This window comes from Sinocyclocheilus anshuiensis, unplaced genomic scaffold, assembly GCF_001515605.1.
Source record: "Sinocyclocheilus anshuiensis isolate Anshui unplaced genomic scaffold, SAMN03320099.WGS_v1.1 scaffold79, whole genome shotgun sequence".
In the NCBI taxonomy this organism is placed as follows: Eukaryota; Metazoa; Chordata; class Actinopteri; order Cypriniformes; family Cyprinidae; genus Sinocyclocheilus; species Sinocyclocheilus anshuiensis.
In genome coordinates this window covers 1,483,490-1,510,594 of record NW_015548213.1, presented here as the reverse complement: position 1 = coordinate 1,510,594, position 27,105 = coordinate 1,483,490, and the positions used below count along the sequence as shown (strand labels likewise).

At 37.1% G+C, this 27,105-nt stretch overlaps 1 protein-coding gene across 1 annotated transcript in view; it reads left to right on the top strand.

Annotated features, from left to right (window-relative positions):
- The first annotated feature begins 2,268 nt into the window (after positions 1–2,268).
- LOC107653809 (serine/threonine-protein kinase 17A-like) overlaps positions 2,269–27,105 on the top strand; it is a 37,038-nt gene continuing 12,201 nt past the window's right edge. The window contains exons 1-2 of the mRNA XM_016440642.1: positions 2,269–2,736; positions 14,638–14,850. Of these exons, the coding sequence (XP_016296128.1) occupies positions 2,579–2,736; positions 14,638–14,850 (371 nt within the window). The 5' untranslated portion in view covers positions 2,269–2,578. The remainder of the gene's footprint in view (positions 2,737–14,637; positions 14,851–27,105) is intronic.

Sequence of the window (27,105 nt, the reverse complement as noted above, 5' to 3'; positions counted from 1 at the left end):
GTCTTTGCAACTTTACAGATCTTCTTTATGCACCAAGAGCTTGTAACACTCCAAAGAGAAAGGAAAAATTGAAATCGCATCATATGACCCCTTTAAAGCCAAAGCTGTTTTAGGTCACAGGGATGAGCTGCATTTAATAATGGCACGGGCAATGGCATGGCATTGGATAAATTCCCAGATTCACATAAGTCCTCTTTTTCCCAGACATGTCCTGGACGGATTTTTCTAAATTGCCCAAAACGTCTGGGTTCTGGCTTTGATTTCCTATTGGCAGTCTCTCTTCGGTCCTCATGTATTATATGTGTATTTGTATTGCTTTTGACTGTCTGTAGATCCCGCCTTCTCGCACGCCACGATTGGTTGATCCGTACAATGCCTTCACGCTATTGGTCAAACCACTTTTCAGTCACTGGCTTCAGCAAGTATGAAAACAATAGAAAAACAAAGCCAAAACAGAAATTTTAGGCAATTTAGAAGTCAAGGGGAGGGAAAAAAGGACATATGATCACCCTACTTGGTATAATATATTTTGTTGTGAAGTTGTGGGCGTTGCCACGGATAACAAATTTCAGACCCCACATCCACCTTGTTTTATTTTATTTTATTTTATTTTATTTTATTTTATTTTATTTTATTTTATTTTATTTTATTTTATTTTATTTTATTTTATTTTATTTTATTTTATTTTATTTTATTTTATTTTATTTTATTTTATTTTATTTTATTTTATTTTATTTTATTTTATTTTATTTTATTTTATTTTATTTTATTTTATTTTATTTTATTTTATTTTATTTTATTTTATTTTATTTTATTTTATTTTATTTTAGTGTATTGTGTATCTATATTGCAGGTATATCTTTATTAATTAAAATAAATATTTTTAATGATTTGTTTAATTTATTGATGCACATCTGCCATTTCGACAGTCACACAAATATGAGTTGCTTTGTCGCTCATAACTATACAACTTTAAATGCAAACAGACTTTGTCTCCTAATATTAATAAAATTACTGTTTATAACCACAGATGACAAAACCAGATTTTCTTTGAGTCAGTATGAAATATCCTAAGTGGTGCTTTTATGTGTTTATATATACATTTTTTTGTTGGTCGAACGCCTCTCACCATCAAAAGAGAATTAATTCCTGGATGTTTCTTCAACGATGTTTAGCCATTCCACCGTTTAATGCATGCAGGCTCTTATGATGATGTTTATCGTTGCGTTATGTTTGCATTTATTGTTTATTATTCTCCAGGGATTAAACGTATTTCCGATGACTCTGAACTTTCTTCCGAAGGATGTCCATTAACTCTGAATCTGTGTATTAAACTCAAACTCGTTTTGTTTATCACTGACAGAACTTGTGAAATTACTATCTGACCATTTGCTGTACACTGTTGAGTTAATTATATTATTATGCATTTTTATCATTTTTATTTGTTGGCAGATTTGTATTTTATATTATTTTTTTTATAAGTTCAAGATAATGTGTAAAAAATGAAATTGCATATGAAAACCCTTTACTTGCAATACAAACTGATAAAGTTGTTAATAAATACTCATGCAAATATAATTATGAACACAAATTCCTCTACATCAGCCTGATTTTCTGATGTCCATCTGTTCCACATGAACAGACTTCGCTTTTGCCCAAATCCTTGTACATAAATGTCAATAAACTATCACTTTCTAGTGGGTTGTATTTATTATGTTGATTCATATACTGTAACACTAGAGGGCATCACAAGAATCTCTTCAATATGTGTGTGAAGGTTTTGCTAAACATGAGATACAAATATTTAAATATGCCCAGAATAAGAGCAAAATAACAACAACAACAATAATAATAATAATAATAGGTAGCCTATCATTGGAAAATGGAACCCTTATTTTGATGTAATCACATATATATATATATATATATATAGAGAAGTAAAATTATTAAAAATTAGAAGTCATTTAGCACGTCCTCATTACCTAGGTATGTGTTTATGTCAAATATAAATACAATTCACAGAGGATGAGAGTCTTTCCTGTTCCCGTAAACACTACCATGATTTCATCGTCTTCTCAAAATAAAACCCCACATCAGGCTTTTTTATATATCTGTAACACAATTATGTAATTAATTAATTGTTCACCTCTTATTGGTCAAATGTCACTGTCAAGGTCCGCCTCCTCCCGCCCACCGGCAAGTGCTTGATCGTAATTGGTGGAAAGCGCTGTCAATCACGGCCGTTGCCCTGGCAACTGAAGTCTGAGGAACAGCTGGGCTGTCCGTGACTCGGTCTAGATGAACGCAGACGAGTCGAGCAGAGCAGCAGTCATAAACTCCAGCGTTTTTGCTCACTTAGGAGTTTTAATCGAAGATGAATGTATTAACAGTTAATACTTTAGACACGTTTCCGTGTTGTTAACGTTAGGTGAAAATTCAGCGAGAGGAACTGTTTTATTAAGTGAGGTAGCGTGATAGTATTCGTTTCAGTGCATCAGGTCACCTGTTGGACTGGGCTTGCAGGTAAAAACGGGTATCGGTACACAAATAAAACGAACTGACGTTTATAACAGCCGTGATGATTCCCGAATGTCCACGAACGACCGAGCCCAGAAGCCGCATTCGGTGTGAATCCGGTCAGAAGCGCTCCGGTTTGCTGCGTGAGATCCGGACCGTCATCAGGAGCGAGCCGTTCACCGAGCGCTATGACGTCATCCCCGGCAAAGAGCTGGGCAGGTGAGGCGCACCTTTACCTGTCTGCCTGTGCTCGTGTCAGTTCTCTTATATTTATCTGATGCATGCACTCTGAACCTCTTGTTTGGATTTAAAAGTACTAATTTTGAAGTCCGGCCACGGATACATGCTCAGTAAATGTTTGGCATGCTAAATCCTACTTGTGTTATAGTCTGGATGTGTGCATTGAAAATGTTTCCATTCGAGAGTCCCTTATATGGATCTGCATTCTTAAATGGATAGTGCATGTATTGCTTTCACTGCATACAGTTCAATATGTGTACAGTATTTAAAGTCTCAGTATTTTGAACATCTACACTGCTTCAGAGTGTGATTTGGCATTGCTTTGTCATTTAGATGGCTTTCAGGTACTTATGTGTTTTGTATTCCTTTTGGGTACGAGTGTGTAAAAAGTCATGCAATTGCATATGAAAACCCTTTACTTGCAATGCAAACTGATTCAGTTGTTAATGAAAATAAGCCTAGTTTTCTGATGTCCATCTGTTCTACATGAACAGACTTTGCTTTTTCCCAAATCGTTGTGGATATTGCATGCATTTATTGCTTACATTGCATACAGCCATGTATTTTAAGTCATGCATTACATTGTTTTTACGTGCTGTAAACAAAGTATGATTTGGCATTGCTTTGTCTTTTAGATGGCTTTCAGATGTATTCATCTACACATTTAATGAAACACCCAATAAACTTTTGCATGTGGTGCATCATAGCTGGATCACATGATTGGAAAACAGAGCCACTGTTTGATGGCACACTGCGTTGATGCCAGGGCTCAGTGGTTTTTAAATCAGTGAATAAGTCATACAGGGCACTGTATTGTTGGTGGTGTTCCTTTGCCAAGTCGCTGTAAGACTTCAGCACTATGAAAACACTGCTCTGATTTCACTGCGCTTACTCTTGTTTGTACCGAGGAGGATATGCAGCGCAAGCACAACAAGATTTGGGCATGTGGAGTATTTTACGGCTGTGCAAAACTAGCAGAAAAGTCACTTTAATTTCTCCAATATCAACAAAGTGCTGATTGAGATGGAAAGGGACATTTAGCTTTTGCATGCAGGACAGAAGTTTGAACTCAAGTTGAACGCTTGTGAAATACAAGTTACAATATTTGAATTGTTTATTATCTGCTGTATTAGTCACAAGACAAACTCTGGAACATGTAATATCAGCAGGCTATCTGATCCGTTTGTTTGCAAAACACATCAGGATTAATGGGGAGAAGTTTTGAAAGTGCAACTGTCTGGATGTTTGCCACCGCCGTTTAGGCCAAGCCTTTTCATCTGAGTACAATTAAGCACAAATCAGTGAGTAGTTCATGTCCAGCGTGTTTTACCGATCTCTCAGCCCGTTTCCTAAAGGTGAACTTGAATGGTTCAGGATTTCAGTGACGTGATTGGCTGCTCCAGCTGGTTTTATTTTGATGGCTGTGCTTGTGGAGACGAGACATTTTCATTCTTTACTTCAGCGAGCGATTTCAGTGGCTGCCAAAGGGTTATGATTCAGATTTTCATTCTGAGACTCACATTAGCCTAGATATTGGCATTTATAGTCTAGTTAGTCCAAATCTTACACGAGGACAGCTGCTTGTACCTGATTTATTTTAAGAGTCAAGACTATAAGTATGTGAGTTGTGTTACAAGTTGCACTGAAGAAATGATCATTTAGACCCAAGCACAGCTGAAACTGGATGGATGATGCAAACATCAATTTGTTTTTGATGCAAAGCAAATATTTTAAGTAGCAGAATGCTTGACGTTGTGTAGGTTCTAGACTAACAGGTTTAGACTGATTGGCATACTGACGGTTTTTAAGAGTGGTAAACATGTTGAACTTGTGAAGTACTAAATCGATCAGGCATCATTCATAAAACTTGAGGAACAAATCAGGATTAGTAAAGGCAGAGACTCCTAATGATTATTAATGTTTTTGTGCTCATGCTTCATTATTTGTAGGCTCAATTTTGATACGAATAAAATTTAAGGATGCCCAATATCTTAGTTGAGGTTTTGTGCCGATATTGGATATTTTATTGTGCTTTGTCATTTTCTCTCTTTACAGTCTCCAGCACGTGCGTTCAGATGGAGCGGCATTTACTACACAGAGCCGTAGTTCACTGACAAGCTACACAAAATCGCATTCAAAATTGTCAATGAATCGTCTGTGATTTTGAACGTGATTTTGTGTAGCTTGTCAGTGAACTACGGCTCTGTGTAGTAAATGCCGCTCCATCTGAACGCACGTGCTGGAGCTTTACTACTAATCACAGGAGCGGCTTTACTGACGAGATGCGCATGGAAATCGCATTCGATTTTTTGCACAGCCCTACATACTGCATTCCTTTGCCACTGTGCTTTGTGAACACCCAGCACTGACGGATCAGAACCAGCACTCTACGCCGGCCAAGCGCTTTAGATCAACAAATGTCTTCGCCTTGCCTGTATGGGAACTCATTCTGCATGCTGCAGATTAGACCTGAGATATTTGATGGGAAGAGTGCCATGTAAAATGAGAAGTGTAATTTTTCAAACATTTGTGCGACATTTTATCTTCTTGCATGTAAGTGCCAAGTTTCTTAATGTCGTGTCACCGATCCGGTAATGGCAGCGTGCCACTTTACAGTTCTGCTGGTGTTAAAAAGAAAAATATGTAATTTAAAACCCTAAATTATATAAGCTGCATAAAATGCATGTCACTGTGTTTTTCAATAATGATTTAAAAGAATATTTCACCCAAAAATGAAAATTTGCTGAACATTTACTCACCCTCAGGTCATCCAAGATGTACAGATGATGAGTTTGTTTCTTCATCAGATTTGGAGAAATGTAGCATTGCATCAGTGTCTCAGCAATGGATCCTCTGCAGTGAATGGGTGCCGTCAGAATGAGAGTTCAAACAAAAGTGAAAAGCTGCATGTTTGTAAAAACAAAAACAAATCCACCAAGACATTTTAACCATCGCTTCTGGCCAAAATAAGAGTCCATAATAACATATTTTTCTCCTGTACGCTCTGTATTTTTGTCTTGATTGACAAGGGACAACTTTTTCACTGGAAAAAGTGTTATTTTGGATTATGGACTCATATTTTAGCCAGAAGCAACGGTTTGAAGTTAAAATGGAATCAGGATTATTGTGGATTATTGTGATGTTTTTATCAGCTGTTTGGACTCTCATTCTGATGGCACCCATTCACTGCAGAGCATCCATTGCTGAGACACTGATGCAATGCTACATTTCTACAAATCTGGTGAAGAAACAAACTCATCTACATCTCGGATGGCCTGAGGGTGAGCACGTTTTCAGCAAATAATTTCTGACACAAAATAGGGCTGCACAATATATATAGTTTCAGCATCGATATTGCGATGTGTGTATCCGCGATAGTCACATTGCAGGATGTGTGATGTTTAGTATACTGATCATTATATTTATACTGATCGTTTTCTTTGCTCACACCCAGACACCGTGTCTACACTGGAAACGCCGCTCCGCAACAGCTAAAGTCTGTCTACACTGGACGCAACCATTGCAAATCATTTGAACTTTGTGTCAGCACGTCATAAATAGAACGAGGCATCAGTTTACTGTCGGGGATTTGTCGTGTCATGCCGCGCCGCATCCAGTGTAGACCGCATCACTGATTATAATGGGTTCTATCGTATTTTTGTCGTGCCGCTCGCGTCTGGTGTAGACACGGTGAGAGCCACGCCGATGCACGTGAACACTGAATTCCGTTCACTTCCACATCTATTTGAGCCTGAAATGACACATACGCGTGAAATTGTCAAAATGCATGTCTCTACAAGTATCCTTGTAAACACCGTTACATATGGTTTAGGTGAAGGTAAACAATTGAGAAAGAAAATGGATGTGTAACAGTATATTGGTTCACAGCAGTTTAATGTTCCTGCTGCTTTCTGTGTCACGAATGCTAATCAAACAAAAGAAAAATCACTTTTGTTGCTTTAACACCGATTTATTAGATTTAATTTATACAGTGAAGACTATGCAGTGTTATTTTATGTTTGATTATTCAATACATTTCTGTACCTGAATACTGTTAGACTTACTTGAAAAATATAAAGCACTGTGTTTATTTCATTTGTATCTTTGTTCTATTATATTTAACTATGCTTGTAATTTGTTTATTTTCTATGCTGATATACTCCCCTACAAAATCACCCCAATTATTGATTCAAGTCATCTGGTGATTTTTAATATATATCGCAGAAAAACAAAATTTTGCAATGTGAGTTTTTTTCCAATATCGTGCTGCCCTAACACAAAATTAAAAGATTTTTAAAGCCATAATTTGCTTAAAAATGAAAATTGCTCTGAATGTTTTCTTGATAACACACGTTGTCCAAAGTTCAGCTTCGGTACTGAGCTCTGTGAATCCTTGTTATTTTTAATTAAGCTCATGCATTTGGGAGGGATGTGTTTGCAGTGTAAAAGCGGATGACACCACAGTCTCACTGTTGTCTTAAACAGCATGTCATCAGCTGAGAATTTCTCACCCTCCTTTCATAAATCTCGGGGGTTTCTTTCATTTCTGGGTGAGTTCCGCTGCTTGATTGACGGATCTGTGCAGTGTGATTTATATATTTTTTCCCTTTGAATTTCCCATCACAATTTTTTTAAAGCCCAGTCTTTTCCGCTCTCTTTCCCAGAGAATCCCGGCTCTAACAGCCGAGTGGGATACCATGACATCATTGTCGTGCCATTCAAGTCGTATGGGGCTATAAGCCCAGTGGCAACATCTGCTGTGCACCATGGAAACAGAGCGGGTGACCGTAGCGGGTGGGGGGGATGACGATGTCGTGTGAAAGCCAAGTTTGTTATTGGAGCCCTTTTAGTGCTTGAGGCTACGTTTATACTAGTGCATTTTCATTTAAAAACGCGTAGGCCTAACTTTTGCGATTGGTTACGCCTGTCGTCTAAACTACTCCGGCATTTTCGACCCTAGAAAACTGAGACTTTCAAAAATGCTGCAGACCCCGTTTTAGTTTGAAAACTTCGGGGTTGCGTTTCAGTGTAAACGGACGAAAACGATATATTCACGTAGAAAACGACTATTTGAAATTGAATATTTCACAATATTGCTGTTTTTTTCTGTATTTCTGATCAAATAAATGCAGCCTTGATGAGCAGAAGAGACTTCTTATCAAAAACAGTAAAAATTCTACTGATCCCAAATAGGGATATGCCGGTATCAAATTTTCATGTTGGAGAGAGAGGACTAGAGAGAGAAAGAGAGAGAGCAAGTGCCAGAAAAAGCTGTTTTGTGTCCTCAGCAGAGCAAAAAAAGAATGATTTTCTCTGGGTCGGACAATCGAGCGTCTGTTAGGCCCTGCCCATATTATTATACCAGTAAAGCCTGTTTACATTGAGTCTGATACTGTTTGGATTTCAGCACTGTCGCCATTGTGGATCATGCAGAGTGGTGTAACAAGGTGCAAGCTTTTTTCTGCTCTCTCTCTCGTTTCATTTTCTCTCCCTCACTTAGTCTGTTTCTCTCCCTTACAAGTCTCCTTTTGTAAAATCATCAACAAAGTTTTCTAATTTGATGTTGGAGTCTGTTTCCGCTTACAGTGGTCACACAAAGTGAACATAATTGACAGGATTCCCAGTGTTCACAATGGGTCACAAAGCAAATACAGAAAAGCAGGAGATTCTTTTCCACATATTATGCATCACATGGGTATTTGTAGGATTTTTCATGAGTTTGGGATTTTCAACCTAGGACCCTCCGAACAGACACTCAGTCAAACCCACCCAGTAATAATAATAATAATAATAATAATAATAATAATAAAAATCATTTTGTATCTCATTAAAAACAAAAAACAACAAAAACTTTGTTCCGTTAATTTTCCATACTTCCTGAACTACAGCCCAAACTGGGGTAACAGGGTTTGTTTGTCAAGACGTCATTTAGGCATGGCAAGAAAACCGATCTGTTTTCTGCATACTTGCCTCCGTTTAACAAAAGCGAGGTGATTAAAGGACATAGTCAGGTCTAAAAGAAACAGCGTTAAGGCTTTCAGATGAGGTAATGCGCTTTCCCTAGATATTTCTGCAGTATCTGTGGAGCATGAGAACAAGAGTCCCTCGCTCCGCTCCGTGCCGGGGTCACATGTCAGAGTGCATTATTCCTGCATGTCACAGACACAGAACAAACAGGCCTCCGCTTTCAATCCAGCAGCCTTTTTCACCCTTCTGTGAACGTGCGTGCACTGATGGGACTTCTTAGTCGTATGTTGTTTTCATTCCCTGCCTTTAAGAGCTTTAGCTTCTGTCAGAGGCTAATTACCTGTGCTCTCTCTAGATGCCTGTTGCATCTCGGAGAAACTCGGAGCAAAAGCTGATGTTTAACTAAAGTGCACAGTCTGCACACTTGCTCACTTGGCAGAAAATAAAGTGCTGCTGGCCTCATATAAGATGTTCATTAAGTGAAGTGTGGCGTGGCAGAAAGTACACAGGGTCCTTCACAGCATAGTCCATCCCAAACTTACTTTGCTCTTTAAAACTGTCACTCATGATGAGAAGCAGCCTGCTGTGATGTTCCCACTGACAGTGATTTGAAAAGACAAAGCGACCGGAAATCATTCATTTTCAGTGAGAGTCGCCAGATTGAGGCAACACGAGTGACAGAAAGCACTGGGGATGCGACAGAGTGCTGAGATCAAACTATGGAAATGCAAACATAATGCAGAGACTAGGGCTGAACGGTACTGGGAAAAAAATGACATTGCGATATTTATTGCATTTATGATATTTGATTAGGGAGTGAATCTGCATAGACAATAAAAAAAAAAAAAACTGAAGAGTGTGAACTGTCCTTTTAGGGTTGAAAATGTGGGTGTTCATATACTCTTTATAAGAACCAGCTCAAACCTTTTTCAGTAACCATAAAGTGAACCAAATAAAGTTAAAATTAAATAAATTAATTAATAATAATAATAATAACTCCTTTCTACTTTAAAACTCCTTTTTTTTTTTTTTTAGAACATGACAAACACTTGCCAAACATTTCACAAATCTTAGGTACAATATTCAAAACATTTAGGCTGCGTTTACACCGGCACAAAAAAAATCATTTTTTTTGCTTACATCTGACACAGATTAGAATTTTTTGCACAAGTGTAAACAGCTGGTCGGATAATCAAGACCAATCAGCGAGTAAACGCCAGTGTTGGGGGTAAATTAAAAAGTAATGTGTTACTTTACTAGTTACTTGTAAAAAGTAATCTGATTACGTAACTCGCGTTACTTGTAATGCGTTACCCCCAACACTGCTAATAAGTGAAAATTACTTTAGATGAACATTAGCAAGTGATGAACTTTCTTCTCCTGCCTGCGTCCTATTCTTCATGCAATCCAGAATGCTTGAGTGTGAATTTACATTTCCTTCAGCCTGAGGGAATGAAAGGGTTTTTACCTTTGCCAAAAAATAACTTTATATTAAAAACAAACAAGGAAGCCTAGCCCAGATGAGAAAAATTAAAGCAAAAGTACTGTAACGCATTACTTTCCATAAAAAGTAACGCAATAAGTTACTTTTTTTAAAGAGTAACGCAATATTGTAATTATTTTTAAAAGTAACTTTCCCCAACACTGGCAGCGATGGACTCTCCGAAGCTGCTTTGGCTGGTGTTATGTGAGGAGATTAGAGTTTCTTTCTCACATTCCCTCGTGGCTTTCGTATCCTGAGAAGCAGGACCAGATTAACGCAAGACCGTGGAAATGAAGGTATGCCAAAGCCACGCAGTCAAGGGCAGTGAAAGCCTATTAGGTTTTCAAAGGAGCGGAAGGTGCTTTAGTGTTTCTGAATCAGTCTCAATCAGAGCGATTACGAGGCCTTTGGGATTTTATGAATGCTTGCTTCTGAGTCATGCAGCTCAATCACCAACAACCTCTTACTGTCATGTGTAGCTGCATGCTTTGTTCGAACATTTACAGCACTGTAGCTGCAAGGTTGTATTTTTGTTTTTTCATTGCTTGTCATCTTGACTTATATTCTTAACTTATATTCTAGATATGCACAATACACCATATCAGCTATTGGCTGATATTGTATTTCAAAATCCAATTTGGTGATATATGAATAACATCATTGATATTATTGTCACCATATTGGATTTTGACATACATATACACTGCCATTCAGAAGTTTGAGGTCAGATCTATCTATCTATCTATCTGTCTGTCTGTCTGTCTGTCTGTCAATTGGTACTTTTGTTTAGCAAGGGTGCATTAAATTGATCAAAAGTGACTGAAGTCATTAATAATGTTACAAAGTTTTCGTTTTCAAATAAATGCTGTTCTTTTGAACTTTCTATTCATCTGTGAATCCTGAGAAATAAAATGTATCACGATTTCCACAAAAATATTGTGCAGCACAACTGTTTTCAACATTGATAATAATCAGAAATGTATCTTGAGCAGCAAATCAGCATATTAGAATGATTTCTGAAGATCATGTGACACTGAAGACTGGAGTAATGATGCTGAAAATACAGCTGCGCATCACAGAAATACATTACAGTTTAACATATATTCATGTCCAAAACAGTTATTTTAAATTGTAATAATATTTCACAACTTAGCTGTTTGTCCTGTATTTTTTATCAAATAAATGCAGCCTTGGTGAGCAGAAGAGACTTTCAAAAACAAAAAGAATTACGCTACCTTTGTCCTCTTTGGAGCTTAAAACTTTTGGACCCCACTGACTCTTATGGACAGAAAACAGCTGAAATATTCAGCTAATATAATATCTTGAAGACGTAACTATTCCTTTACTGAAATTCTATAGTTCCTTTGTATCCTTTTGCTGCACCTTGATGTGGACAAAAAGAGCATCTTGTAACATCTTGTCTTTTCCATGGGTCACGTGTTGGATGGGTTTGTTCGCATATCAAATGACCAAATGAAAATCTTCCTGTCGTGAAGAAACCCATTACAGAGATGCTTAACTTTACGGCTGTTTTCATTGGGCCAGCTCAGAACAAGGACATTTTTCTCCCACTTACCCATTAATCTCCACATTTTTTGAAGGAATGAGGAAGGCAGTCCCAGCTGTGTGTAGTAAATCTGAGGAGATCTGGACAGAATGGGGATGGAAATAAGGAAAACGTCCTTTTCTGAACCCATGACTATCACATGAGCTGGTCAGCCCAGCCATTATGGTTTACTTTACAGGTCTGGGTTTAGGGATACAACCCAATTAAAACAAAAGAGTGGTTTTCTTCATCAGTCCATTGCATTCATCATTTGCCGTTCTTCAGACTGAATGTGACGGCACGTTGCACAAGGAATGCAGAAAGCAGTTTCCATATCCCTGCATGGGTTCGTGTTTTCCAGCAGAGCACACATCTGTTAAAATGAGCAACACGGATGCTTTAGCAGATCCACCTTGCTTTCACTTTGGCTTATGCTCAAGATGTTCTGCTGATCTTGCAGTACATCGGAGGATGTGCTGGAATTGCACTTCACTCATTTTGTCTATGGGCCTGTCCTTGGCCAACATCTGATAGTGTCAGCCTCCAGAGACGTGTCCTCTGCTCTGAGAATGGAGCAGTTGTGAATAACTCAGGACATCACGCTGGGATTGCGGATCCCCTCTCGCAGGGACGCTTACACGAATGTCCTCCACAGCTCAGCCGTCTCTTCCGCTAAATCTTCCCCTGTGCTTCTCTTGGCGGCTGCTGTGTTTCTAAACGAAGCGCTGAGCCGTGTGTCTGCCGCGTTTCACATGCCATGCGGCTCAGGCGCGTTTGAGACTTCACCTGCTGCATTTCAAATCACTCTTGAGTCTGTTTTAAGGATTTTTATAAAACCAATAGTTCCGGTCCTTGATTCTGATTGGCTGAGCTGCGTTCGAAGCTGTTGTAAATTACTCTACAAAGTAACATACACCTTTGTTTACGTTTGTGTTACTCGGCAACCACTTTGTTGCAACCACTGTTTTATTTTGTGAAACCTTACTACGTATATGGAATAACCGTTTTATAAAAGCAATAAGCCCCGAGAAGCCGTGGTTTACAGTGAATTTATAACCGCTAAGGGGGTTTTAGGCTTTCCGCTTCTTGGGGCTTATTGCTTTAGTCTAGTCTCTCTTTAGTCGGCCGCCAAGTCTTTTGTCAAATTTGTCAGATTATCATAAATTAATAATTTAAAATTTAGTTTGGAATTGCTTTATTACAGTTCAGTTTAATTAAAATATTTACCTTATGTAAGTATTTAATAAAAAATAATATTTTGGTACCGCGGTAGGCAAATGACGTAACCGGTGTTGCGGCTTAACACTGGTATAACCGAAAACACCATCTCTCGCAGCAAGCCTAGTGTGCCACGTGTGTCCTCGTCTGCCAGCATGTATTCGAGTTTTCTCTCCTCATGTGCCCTGCGTCTTCAAGTTCAGCACTAAAAGTGGGACACAGAGGGTCAGTTTGGGCTTCGGGATGATTTCATTCTGCAAATTTGCCACCGGGACAAAAGCACGTTCAGCCGCGGAGATAACAAGTGTGCCATCTTTAGACACACAGCAGCCTTTCACGTCCCTCAAACCCTCACGCTCCAGTCTTTCTCTCAGTCCAGTGGAAAGGGGCCCTGAACGGAGTTGTTTTGTGTGTGTTTGTGACCTGCGCTCTTCAGTGGGATGCGAGGAAACGTGAGCCCTGCTACTACAGCATATCTGAAGCAGATCGGTGGAGTAAAAACACCTGCATGCTTCATTTTATGATCAGTTTCTCAGTTTCTTGCCATTAAATGTCACTGGTTAGTAAATTTACACGTAGAAGAGATAAGTAGGTGGTTCTTGATCAAGTTAAAGCCATCCTGTGAATTTAATTAGGCTCTGTGAGACCACCATGAAATTACGGCTGGGTGATGTGGCCAAAAATATTATCACAATATTTACCCCCTTATATGAAACGATGTAAATATATATCACAATATTAATTTAGCATTGAATGGTTAAGGAAATGCTTTCCATTTGTTTGTTAGACCTTGAGAATGATTTTAAATATAACTTTTTATTCACAATTAAACTCCACCTAAAAAGATCCCTTTAATTTAGGGCTCTATGAAATCCATTTTATTTTCCCCTAAATTATGTTTGGTTTGTTTGTTTGTTTGTTTGATTTATTGATTGATTCTGGATTTAATGAGTTTGAACTGATTTCAAATGTAATACTAAAATAGGAAATGAATCATGCTTTTAAAATGTAATCAAAAAAATAATAATAATAATTTACAACAAAACATTGTATTTATTTGTATTTTTCAAATAAAATGCATGCTGTATGATATTCATTCTATTATATTATATTATATTTTTTGTTTAATAATAATAATAATAATTATTATTAGTAGTAGTAGTAGTATTATCATCATCATCATTATTAGTATTATTATTATTATTTCTTTGAAAAGTATATTTTAGTATACATTGGTAACATATTTTAGTTATAATTTCTTCAAGTTAAACCAAACTTTTATTTTGGTGGTTTGTGGTAAAGGTTTATGAGTTTCATTGTGTGTTTGACTTAGATTTTTTATTTCTTAATTTTATTTAAACTCTGTAAATCTGCTGGAGTGACTCTGAGTCGGAGCAACTCTGGAGATGAAGCTCATGTCCTCATATATTGAGACGGGCATCACATGTGTTACTACATCACTCACTCATTCACACAGAGACACACAGAACATGGAGATTTATTGCAGATTGATTTCTGCTGTGTGATCAGCTTAGATTAATCAAAATGTCCAGAGCTTATCATCATCATCATCCACATAAATTTGATTGCAATCGCAGTATGAGGTCGATGTGAAATCTTCTAACTGCTAACTAACATTCTTCCTCTGGTTTTCTCTCCCCATCAGAGGTAAGTTTGCAGTGGTGAGGAAGTGTGTGGAGAAGAGCACAGGGAAAACATATGCAGCGAAGTACATGAGGAAGAGGAGGAAGGGCCAGGATTGCAGAACGGAGATCCTTCACGAGATCGCTGTGCTGGAGCTGGCAGCGGCCTGTCCACGATTCGTCAATCTCCACCAGGTCTACGAGACGGCCAGCGAGATGGTGCTCCTTCTGGAATAGTGAGTAACTAATCAATATCGATTCTTAAAGTGCCTATTATGGGTAATGAAAGGTTCATATTTTGGTTTTTGGGAGTCCCCAACAACAGGTTGACATGCATGCAAGGTCAAAAAACACTTTCATTGTCTTATAATATGCATTTATTTTTACCTTACTTGCTCAACGACTCCCAAACGATTCGCTCAACGATTCATTTTCCCAAACCCCTCCTTTGCGTGACGCTAATCTGCGGTGATTGGTCCGATTGGATCATGCCTGTGATGCCTGATAAAGCAGCGTTTGTGAGCGCAGTGCTGCTTTGTGTACAGCGTTACCGGGGAAACCGCTATTTTTACCTCTCCAAGGGCCGGTTGCACCAGCTGGACGTACACCCGGTTGTAAGACTAGGCTGGACGTTAAATGCGCTTTAAGTCGTGCATAGAATTTATACCCGTTGCACGATCTCGGCTTAGTGCTACGTCTGAGACTAAATCTTACGCCTAGTCAGAGGTAGGTGTAAAGTGAAAAGTTATGATTTGCTCGGACATTATTCATTTTTAGGGTTCATGTCTGTTAGTTAATTATTACTGCAGATGTGAACTGTAATGTTTATGGTCTTTTCGGGCAGGATAAGCGATATCAGTCGCGAAGCTCGTGTAGACTATAGCCTACCACACTGCCGACAGTAATTGAATACAAAATATATTTATGTACAGCATGCAATAATTATGCAGTAAAATATTACATATGAACTGGGATTATTAAAAGAAACTTAACCATTTGACATCTTGCTTGGAAGGACAGTGTAAATGCTTCACGTCTTTAATTCCATTCATTATGTGTAGCGTGCCCGCCATTCTAATAATCGCAATAAGTTTTGTGCTTTGTTACTTTTAATCAGAAATAAATGATCAGCTTTCAAGTTCTTTCAAAGTCAATTTTATCCCAAAATACAAACTATAAACGTGTTTTTTTTTTTCAGCCACAGAGAGATGCCAGTAAAACGCAAAATGTCACGTAAAGTCACATTTACCTCAGGAAAGACATTCATTGTACATAAACTTGATAGTCAGCAATAAAAAATAACACTCGAGAGAAGCATTGTATTACATTTATTATATTTTACTTAACCTTTATGAAATCTGTCATGGGAATGTGCAGGGAGACTTCAGATATAAAAACGCGGACTTGTTAGGAAATGTTTATTCAATGAAATCATGGCGCAGTGGCTTCACTTGTTATGATGTCTTGAGCAATTCAGTTCTATAGGCCTGTTAGTAGTTGTAGCCATTGCGGCGTGAACGTCATCTCACTTATCTATAACTGCGGGAGAATGTGTCGGCATGTCGGCATTGTCTACGCCGGGCATAGTTGCGCCTGATCGTAGTTTCAGTTGGTGCAACAGGTGTAAATATTTATCGTAAAGCTGGACATTGCAAAGCCCAGCGTAGGGCTTACACCCAGCTTTTTTTCGTCTAGCTGGTGCAACCGGCCCCAAAAGAGGCACCTAGTGGCAATAGTTCCGGTGCTTGATTCTGATTGGCTGAGCCGTGTTCGAAGCTGTTGTAAATTACTCTACAAAGTAACATACACATTTGTTTACTTTTGTGTGTTGCTCGGCAACCTCTTTGTTGGAACCACAACTGTTTCTGAGGAACTACATTGTTTGGTGGAAGAATACTGTTTTTATTAATATCATTACACTTTATTTTGTGAAACCTAACTACGTATATGGAATAACCGTTTTATAAAAGCAATAAGATCCGCTTCGCGTCGAGCCTAACATTAGTAATTTTTAGGATTCATGTCTGTTAGTTAATTATTACTGCAGACGTGAACTGTAATGTTTTTGGTATTTTCGGGCAGGATAAGTGAATCCATCGCGAATCTTGATGTAGACTAGCTATAGCCTACAACACTGCAAACAGTAATTGAATACAAAATATATTTCTGTACAGTATGTGATAATTATGTAGTAAAATGTTACATATGAACTGGGATTATTAAAAAAAACTGAACTATTTGACACCTTGCTTGGACATTGTAAATGCTTGGAAATATTTAATTCCATTCATTATTTGTAGCGTGCCTGCCATCCAATAATCGCAATAAGTTTTGTGCTTTGTTACTTTTAATCAGAAATAAATGATCAGCTTTCAAGTTCTTTCAAAGTCAATTTTATCCCAAAATACAAACTATAAACGTGTTTTTTTTTTCAGCCACAGAGAGATGCCAGTAAAACGCAAAATGTCACGTAAAGTCACATTTACCTCAGGAAAGACATTCTGGGCGGGTAATATGGTAATGTTTCATGTTGACATCAACATGAAACGGCTTGGGATTCGTTTGAAAAAAGACTTGTTTCAATGATTCAGAGTCGACTCTTTCTTTTGAGAGACAATAACTTTATACACGGTGCACGGTCAGATCTAAAACTTTGCAGGATGTTTTCATTCACTTAGAGCTGTGTTACACACTGCATGAAAGGTCATTTTCAAAAATCCATAATAGGGTCTGAAAGACAATAGAGTCATTATTCGGATCAATTCAGTTCAGTGTTGGTTCTGGTCAGACTGGGCTGCACGATGAATCATATTTTAATCATGATCACGATTTCTGCTTCCCTTGATTTATTAAGCATAATCATCTGCGATATTTGCCCGCTGGTTATTAATCCTGAATGCACTTCATTGTAATTTGGCATTTGCGTTATCTTGCATTGGTAACAAGCAGCATTCATGGTGGCGGTTGCCAGATTTCAAGAGTTTCAATCCCCCAATTAGAACTTTTCTTTTAAATCTAGTTTTTCTGTCCAGTTGTTTACCTAATCTTCCCAACCTGACTAAACAATATTCGTAGAGTGTCTCGCATCAAATAATCATAATAAACTTAGTGTTTTAATTTTGATAAGAAACAAAGTCTGCTGTCAAATTCAAATTCAAACAATGTATTTAATGTGGCATGACAGATTGCTGTATTTGCCTCAGTTCAAACACCGATGTTGATATCAAAAGTCATTGGTTATCGAGTCTGTTAGGATCTCATTCAGTCTGTGCATTAGTGATTTTGCAAGCTTGTGAGTATAAACTGTGCCGTGCCTTACTCCGTAATCAATGGCCAGGATCACGTCAGGCTGTTAAATATTGAGGTGGAATCCCATCCTATCCAATTAAGAAAGTACATCGAGACTGAGCTCAGACCGCAGACCCGAGGATCAGCGGAGGTAAATGAGCAGGATACTGAAACCAGAGACGAACACGAGTACACGGAGAGAAAACAAGAGCGAGTGAAAACCAAAGAGCACTAATCCACCTATAAACCCCCCAGAGCGAAACTGAGCAAGCCTCAGTAAGCACTCGCTATTCCAGCAACGTTCAGCATCCACCCCCACACACACACACACACACACACACACACGCATGTGCATGCATGTGCACTGGCATATTGGGTTTCCCTTGCAGCCAAATGCTGACATAAACAGTGAACTTTGGGCTACAGGACTAGGGGTGGAACTGTTTGTGGAAAAAAATCGAACCCTACGGTTCTCCACACACGGTTTGGCACGCGCTAGGACCGTGGTTCAACTTAAATCTGACAACGCATCTGTAATATGGTTTGCTATAAATAACACGTAAAAAAAACAGGGTTCGGCTAATATAGACACACACCACAACACACACACACAGAGCAATTGTGGTAATGCATGCATGTGCACTGGCATATTGGGTTTCCCTTGCAGCCAAATGCTGACATAAACAGTGAACTTTGGGCTACAGGACTAGGGGTGGAACTGTTTGTGGAAAAAAATCGAACCCTACGGTTCTCCACACATGGTTTGGCACGCGCTAGGACTGTGGAACTGTTTGTGGAAAAAAATCGAACCCTACGGTTCTCCACACACGGTTTGGCACGCGCTAGGACCGTGGTTCAACTTAAATCTGACAACGCATCTGTAATATGGTTTGCTATAAATAACACGTAAAAAAACAGGGTTCGGCTAATATAGGAGAAACAGAAATATGTGTTTCTGTTGATGGATGCGCATTCTGGTTTCCCAATACATTACAAAAACAGTGATGAGAAAAAAAAAAAACGTGGACAAACCATTCACTCTTGTTCAATGCGAATGCCGTATGCTGGAATATGAGCATTTATTCCGTCTTCACCCAGGTGCAGATAGTGCGCGCGCACACAGGCGAGACCTGAACAGCACACGTTGATATCTGTGTTTAAGCCAAGCTCGTTTAAGCTTTGCCAGTTTAAACATTTAAGAGCCAGAAAACGCGAGCTCGCGCGCGCAGTGAGAAGATTCGTGTGTGCACTCATCCGAAGCTCGCAAACCCGCGCCTCAGAACGCACACAAATATTAAGCTCTCTCTGAAGTATTGTGTTTAAATGGACAAATTCACACAAAAATTGTCAAAATGCCCATCTTTGTAATATAGCAGACATAGCCGGCTGAACGTACTGTATCAGTGCGTTCTCTTAAAGTGACAGCACTTTCTTAATATTAATCAAACAGCAACAACAAAGAAATCACTCACTGCTCTTGAATGAATAGCTTTTGTAACTTTAATAAAGATTAATCTTTAATTTATACAGTCAAATATGCAATGCTGTTTTACATTTCATTACTTTATTCAATTTCTGTACCTGAAAACTAATGTTAGACCTACCTAAAAAACCCTGAAAATCACTTTACTCTATTCTATTTATTTGTGCTGTTGCTTGTAGTTAGATTATTCTTATTTTCTTTATATTTATTTGACAGTATAGTTTTTGCCTAAACTAAAGTTTTTGCGGTATTTATTTTCTACAATAATATTCTAATTGTTGTTTTAACGATGTGCAAGCTGACATTATCAGGTATGTCACTTGCAACAAACAAAAACACGTCTTTAAAATCCAAAGGCATTTATTGCTTCATGAAGCCTGTTAGAATATAAATAGAATGCCTTTTATAATTCAAGTTATGAAAACAAAAATATTGCTGTATGGTTATTTGTTTCTTATTAGATATGATATAGTTAAGTAATATCACACAAGCAAGAGGGCTATTTTCCTGAATATTAGCACGAGTGTGATCACGAATGTCATATTTACTTATACAACCTTTCAAACAATATGAAGTTAATATTGATGGAGTTACATTTTAGACAGAATATTGCCTTTTTCTGTTTTGCCAACAAAAAGAGATCCAAACAAAGCCGGAGAAAAACATGTGTGCATCTCCGAGAAACACAGCGATGTTCCATTCCTAAATTAATCTGTTTCTGAATGAATCATTTGAGTCAATGATGATTCAGCCATTTTGAATGAGTTGTTTGATGAATGATTCAATGAATCACTCAATCTCCTCATTAAGAGACTTGCCACCACCCATTTATTTATCCATGACAGAATAAATGTAAGGTAAATTGTAATTGTTTAGGCTCTGTTGTTAATTTCCATAATTCTACATAATTTAGATAATTTAGAGATTTTTTTCCATAAGAAGAATTGGCATGTACCTGAAGTATTTTGAAATGAATCCATATCGAATCAAATTCAATCTATAAATTGTAAATACCAGCCCTGCCTGTAACAAACATGTAGTTTGTCAATAGCAATATATATTGCTAATGTAATAATAAAATTATACAGCAGCTCTGCAACACTGTGCTGTTCCGTTCATGAATGAATCATCCTTTTCCTGTTGGATGTAAGAGTTCATTCATTGGTGGTTTCAAGACATCGTGGGTTCTATATGTTGTGAACGAACTTTCCAGTCCTGATACAAAGAAAGCTTTGTTGTCTCCTGATTGAATTAATTCAAAGCCTCATGATGAGTCGATTCAGTGGCATATCACAGTCCTGTGGTTTGTGGTATTAAGAAATCCCTACACCTGTCTTTGAATAAATGAATGCTTGTAAATGGTGGATTCATTATTATTCTTAATGAAAATCACAACAATGAAATAGTACAGTGGTACTCTTGTTTATGTTGAACATTAGAAGTTTTATTAGCAACAATATGACAAGTGATGTACGTTGTACATACCATGCAACAAAAATATTTACCTGGGCCAGCAATTAAGAATTAGTTATAACTTAATTCATTCTTGTTTTATTAAATGGTGGTCATTGATTTTCATTGAAATAAGGGAATGAATCGGTACATGGCCATCATTTAATAAAGCAAAGCAACTAATTTTTAATTCATGGCCACAATTTTCTTTAAAAATTAATGAGCTATGAGCTAAGTTGTGGGAGCATTTTTTTTTTATTTCATGGCAACAATATATATTTTTCATGCATGTTGTGTAGGGATTCATATTTGCAGATGTTGTGACACAAATAAACCTGAATAAGATTGTTGGATTTTCCCCTTATTTTAAAACAAAATCGTAGTCTGTGGTTCATTATTATTTTTAATGAAAAACACAACAGCAATAAAATAAACAGACAAATGCACGTATATTAAACAGAGAAATATTGGCAGGTAGGCGTGTTTGTTTTTTGCCTTGACATCAAATCCATCATCTCTCCTTATTATCATGTGATATGTGAAATCTGATATGTGAATCTTATTTCTATAAAAAAAGTCAAATGAAGTAATGTAATCAGTGTTATCAGTTCATCCCTTTACAGTGTTTGTGCTGGGGTGGTTTTCAGCAATTATGACTGATAAAAATGTTTTTATGCTTGTTTAAAGTAGTTGCATGTGTGTCAGGCCATCTGCAGTAGTTTGTTGTTTTGTCAAGTCAAGTCAAGTCACCTTTATTTATATAGCGCTGCTTCGCCACCAGGTCACGGATCTGCTTCTCCACGGCCTCCAGCTCGAGCTGCACCGAATGCAGCTCGAACGTGTCCTCACCTGCACTCAAAGGTAGACACACATCCGTCATTAAAGCAAGTAACAGTGAATAGTGTATTAGTAATGTAAGCGAGATTAGCGGCAACCACGCTGGCGATGCTAGCGGGCTATATGCTAATAGTGGACTCGGGAAGTCAAAAATAGAACTAGTGATAACAAGGTGCTCTGATTGTTTTTGTTGTAGAATACGATAGGGGATATATTCACACGTTATAGAAACGAGAATGATGGTGTATAAAATTGGTTTTTAAAATTGGACAAAAAGTGATTTTGTCTCATCACTTTACACATACACTCGTTTTTTCTTGACACTGCTTTAATTAGGCTAATCTGCATGTATAAGCATAAGTGCACCTGTGCTCATGCTGTCACATGTACAAGCTCTCTGGTATCGTGACGACTCTACAAATATCAGCAGTCGATACAAACCCATCCCACTAACAGCAAGGCTCAATATAATTTGTGGTGCACGCTAGGTCACACACGCTGTGCACAGCCTAAATCTGCAGTGGATTAATCAAATTGCTTCTAAATAAATAAATATAAATAACTGGAGCAGTTGGTTTCTGCAGAGTGAACATAGCTGTGTCAGACTGGCAGGTCGGCTAGTCGGCTATAGAGTGACCAGCCTTTAGAAATTGCAAGGTGGGAGTGACCGAATGGGATCATGTTTAAAACCACACCAGGTTTTATCAGCAAGTAACTGATGAAATAATAACATACACGGCCCTGTTTTAGACGGCAGTTGTCAGTGAGCTGCTGATTGCCTTCATATGGTGCATTAAAACTGCTCTGACCGCATCTTGCCAAGACCCCGGGGGGTCGGAGGGGCCATTAGGCAGATAATAGATTACACCGGCAGATTAGCATCCTAAAACAAGACCAAGAACCTGCTGCTCAAGCAAATGTTCAACTGTGACCCCAATAACCAGCATAAGCATTTCTGTCCAGATGAGTTCACCTGGGGTCTATAAACCTGTCCAGATAGGCCACGTAAGGTCATCACGAGTGAGAATAAATGCATACAGACTTTTAGTACACAGTGCAAACTAGCTAGTCAGACTTGGTCTACAAAATCGATTGCATTAACAAGCTAGTAACCCAAAAACGTAGAACCTTTTAGACGCCATAGCCCTCATTATCAAAGACAATATTTTATTTTGAAAGCTTCAAACTTTATTTATGGAAACTAGGAATGGTAATATAATAAAATAATTATAAATAATTCAAATAATACAATTTTAAATAACTGATTGTTCATTGTTCAATTTATTTTTACCCTACAAATAGCAATTGCTACCAGTATAATAATTTTGATCATTAAAAGATAATTATTTTACGTCATTTATTCTTTTATTCAACAAGTATGCATTGATAAAAAAAAGTGACCGTAACGACATTTATAATGTTACGAAATATTTATTTTTTTAAAGCAGTTCTGAGCTGCGTTTCCCAAAAGCATCTTAAGCCCAAGTTGAGCATTGCTCCATTGGTTTCAATGTGTCTACGATGTACTTAAGATTACGATGCTTTTGGGAAACGCAGCCCTGTTCTTTTGAACTTTGTTCATCCAAAAAAAATTTAAAAAATCCTGAAAAAAAAGTGTATCGTAATGTATCAAAAATATGAAGCAGCAGTTTAAAAAAAAAAAAGCAGAAATCTTTCTTGAAAATTCAGCATTTAAAATAGAAAACTAATTTTACTTTAAATTTTAATACTTCACAATATTACTGTTTTACTGTATTTTTGATCAAATAAATGCAGCCTTGAACATCAAACTTACAAAAAGATTAAAAAAAAATACTGACCCCAAACTTTTGAATGGTAGTGCAACTATACTGTAAAAAATATTTTAAGTTGTAAATAACAGACTATTAAAGTACAATTTACAAGAAAATACAATCTCAAGTCTTTCTACTTGAAAATGTTACATTTAATTCAACATGTTACCTGCTGTTTCTTTGTACTTATTTACAAGCAATTTCTGAGTTGAATTTCTGAAAGTTGTTTATAAATGTAATTTATTATTTGATTTATTTTTTAAGTGTAGAAATTTTTCAAAATCATTTGAAGTCATATTGCAGCCCTAATGGAAATTTGCGGAGGTCCCCTTAGAAGGATTATATTCTTTTTGGGTCCTGAATTAGTGTTTAATCTCTCTTTAATTGCTACCACGCCTTTTCTCATCTTAAACCTCAGCCTATTGTTGAGCTCTTATTAGAGGCAAGATCAAAAACATGAAATGAAAGCAGCAAAAGCAGAAGCGTCTCTGAGTAAAGTGCCTCAAATTAGCCCTTTTTTCCCCGTCCTCTCTATCTGCCGTGATAATAGAGCTCGTTTAAGTGCTCTTTCTGTAGTGGGGAAGTAGAGCGTAATGCATCTCTCTCTCTCTCACTGATCTAGCATGTGACATGTTGTAATCGACAGCTCTTTCCATCTTCCCCCGGGTGAGGGATATTTCGGGGCACTGGGACGGTTTGAAGGAGGGGTTGTGGTTTTGGATGGGGGTCTGGCTGGAATGATAGAGGACTTATTCATGCTTTTTCTCCAGCTGGGAGTTCATTATGTCAGCGCTCTCAGCACGTGAAGGAGGGATTGTCTGTGGGTTTAATCTCCAGAGCCGGGGTTGGGAAAGCCCTGCCTGCACTTCTAGTTTAAGCAATCACTCAATCGTCTATGAATGCATATCAGCCCTTGGCGTTACAGAGACCAACAGCTCAGTGCACCTGCTGCAACATATCCTAGTTTTGCTGTCCATTCTGGATGGGTCACAAATATGTTTTTGAAGAAAGAAGCCAATAATGTGGACATTGACAAGGCAGAATAATTAGTTTTCATAGTTGAAGCGAGATTTTCCGCTCTTAGGCTTTGCCAGCCTTCACATTTTTGTTTACGTGGGGAAATAACAGGGTTTCTATGGGTCTTAAAAGTCTTAATTTGCCTTTCCACAATTTAAGGCCTTAAGCATGATTAGATCAGAGCAGAAAGTCTTAAATTCATGGCATTAAATGTTGCATGCATTGCATAAAATGAATATTTTTCTCACTATTTTTATCTTGTTTTTCAGTACAAATATCTTGTTTACTTATAAATAGGAGGGATATTTTCCCTCTGAATTAAGTTGATTTTTATGACCCTATTAGGCGATATTTGTTTGTTCAATCATAAACTGGCTTCACTTTGATTAAGTTCTTTTTTGTCATTTTGTTTAAGTAGATGTATTTTGATTTAAGAATCTTTTTTTTTTTTTTTTTTTTACTGGAAAACAGTACAAAAGTACTGAGAAAGAGCACCACTTTTTTTTGGTATGATCAGAAGGAACAGTAAATGTTATTTCCATGTTCTCTTGGTTGGGAGCAGAGCTATTCAAGCCATAAATCAATCCATGCATTCATTCATTAATGCATGCATCCAACTCAAAGATTAATAGATTCTGTAATTCCAGTGTTATTGATTTATGAATAAATAGCATTATATATGCAATATCATCTCTTCCAACTTAAAATCTGTAGGTTTTACTGAATTTTACTCCATTGGTTAAGGTTCACAGTACAGACAATTTTGCACTAGAGCTCAGTTTGTTTTGTTGGTGTGAAATTACATGAGTAATTTTTGGTTTCCATCCATGTGTTTTTATGCAAATTTTGAAATGTTGCACAAAAAAAAGCGCTGGATGGAAATGCCAAAATGCACGTAAAATATTCAAATGAGGATAAAAAAACAAAGCAAACTTATGCTCTCAGTTGAGGCAAATACATTTTTTCATGCAATACGAAAACATGCGCAAACTACAATAGAAACACATTTACCAATTCAATTTCTTGAATTGCGCCACAAAGTCATGCAGTGCGATTCATACAGATTTGAAACAACTGCTGCTAGTACTCACTATGGCTTTCACGCTCATGAAGCATGTGGTTCTGGATCATTAATACAGTGTGAAAAGAGCCTTAAATCTGGTTAGGGTGAGTTTTGTTTTCCCGCACTTAGATGATCAGTTGTAGAATTGCATCTATTCCAATGTGAATGAAATAAGCTGCATTACTGCACCTTTTCTGTAACTAGATGAAATTGAGATGTTGAAAAATAAACTTTAACTGAAATAAAATGCAAATTAAATTGCATCCTAGCATATGTTTTAGCTAACTGTAATAACGGTTTTACACAGGCTCCAATAGCACATGGTGAATCTGTTGGTAGTCAAGTGCTCAGTCTGCTGTTTATATTTGTTGTTCTCACACTCTTCAGCTGTTTCCTCCTACACAGTAGGAGATTGCAGCGACTGCAGCTCCTGTGGTGTGAGATCTGAGCCCAAATGGAGGCTGATGCTGGACAGAGAGGAATGCAGTGGGTGCAGCGGAGTGTTTTCAGCTGTATGGAGAAATACACCCTGAGCCTCTGCTTTCACACCATACAGCTGCTTTAGATCTGACCTATTTCTGCTCAATGGGTTTCAGAGTATTAGGTTATTTAAAATTAATAATAATAGTGATAATAATAATAATAATACAATTGAGAATGATGTATGTATGGTAATATAATACAATATTTTGTTGCTGATATTGCTAATTATAAATAACTTATAATTAGTAGTAATACATTTTTAAGTAATAAAAATAATATCAGTGTGTAAATTATTTATATGATTATTGTTATTATGTAAATTACATTAGTAATATGCAAATAGTATTAGAGGTCAACCGATGTATCGGTTTTGCCGATTAATCGGCACCGATAGTTGATTGCTGGAACTATCGGTTATCTGCAAAAATCCATTATATATATATATATATATATATATATTAGAATGCAATATTTCATTATTATTTTTACTAATTTAAATAACGTAAGTAGTAGTAGTTGTACAGTTTTACATTTTAATAATAATAGTAATGTGTAAATAGTTTATATGGTAATATAACACATTTGTTTTATTATTATTACTAGTAATAATACATTATTTGAAATAGTAATAATAATGTGCAAATGGTATATATGGTAGTATAATACAATATTACATTATTTAAATAACTTATTACTTATTATTACTTATTATAGCATTATTAGTAGTATTATTACATATTAGTAATAGTACTTATTATTATTATTATTATTATTATTATTAATGCATTTATGTAGACTGAAGTTTGCAAGTTGTTTGGAAAAGATGATTGGTCAAGATGTGGTATATAAAATTAATTGAAGTAATCATCAACATATTTATTAACATATTCAAACAAACCTAAATGTGACCCTGGAGCACAAAACCAGTCATAAGGGTCAATTTTCTGAAATGTTCCAGCTTTCCATTGATGTATGGTTTGTTAGGATCGGACAATATTTGGCTGAGATACAACTATTAGAAAATCTGGAATCTGAGGGTGCAAAAAAATCAAAATACTGAGAAAATCATCTTTAA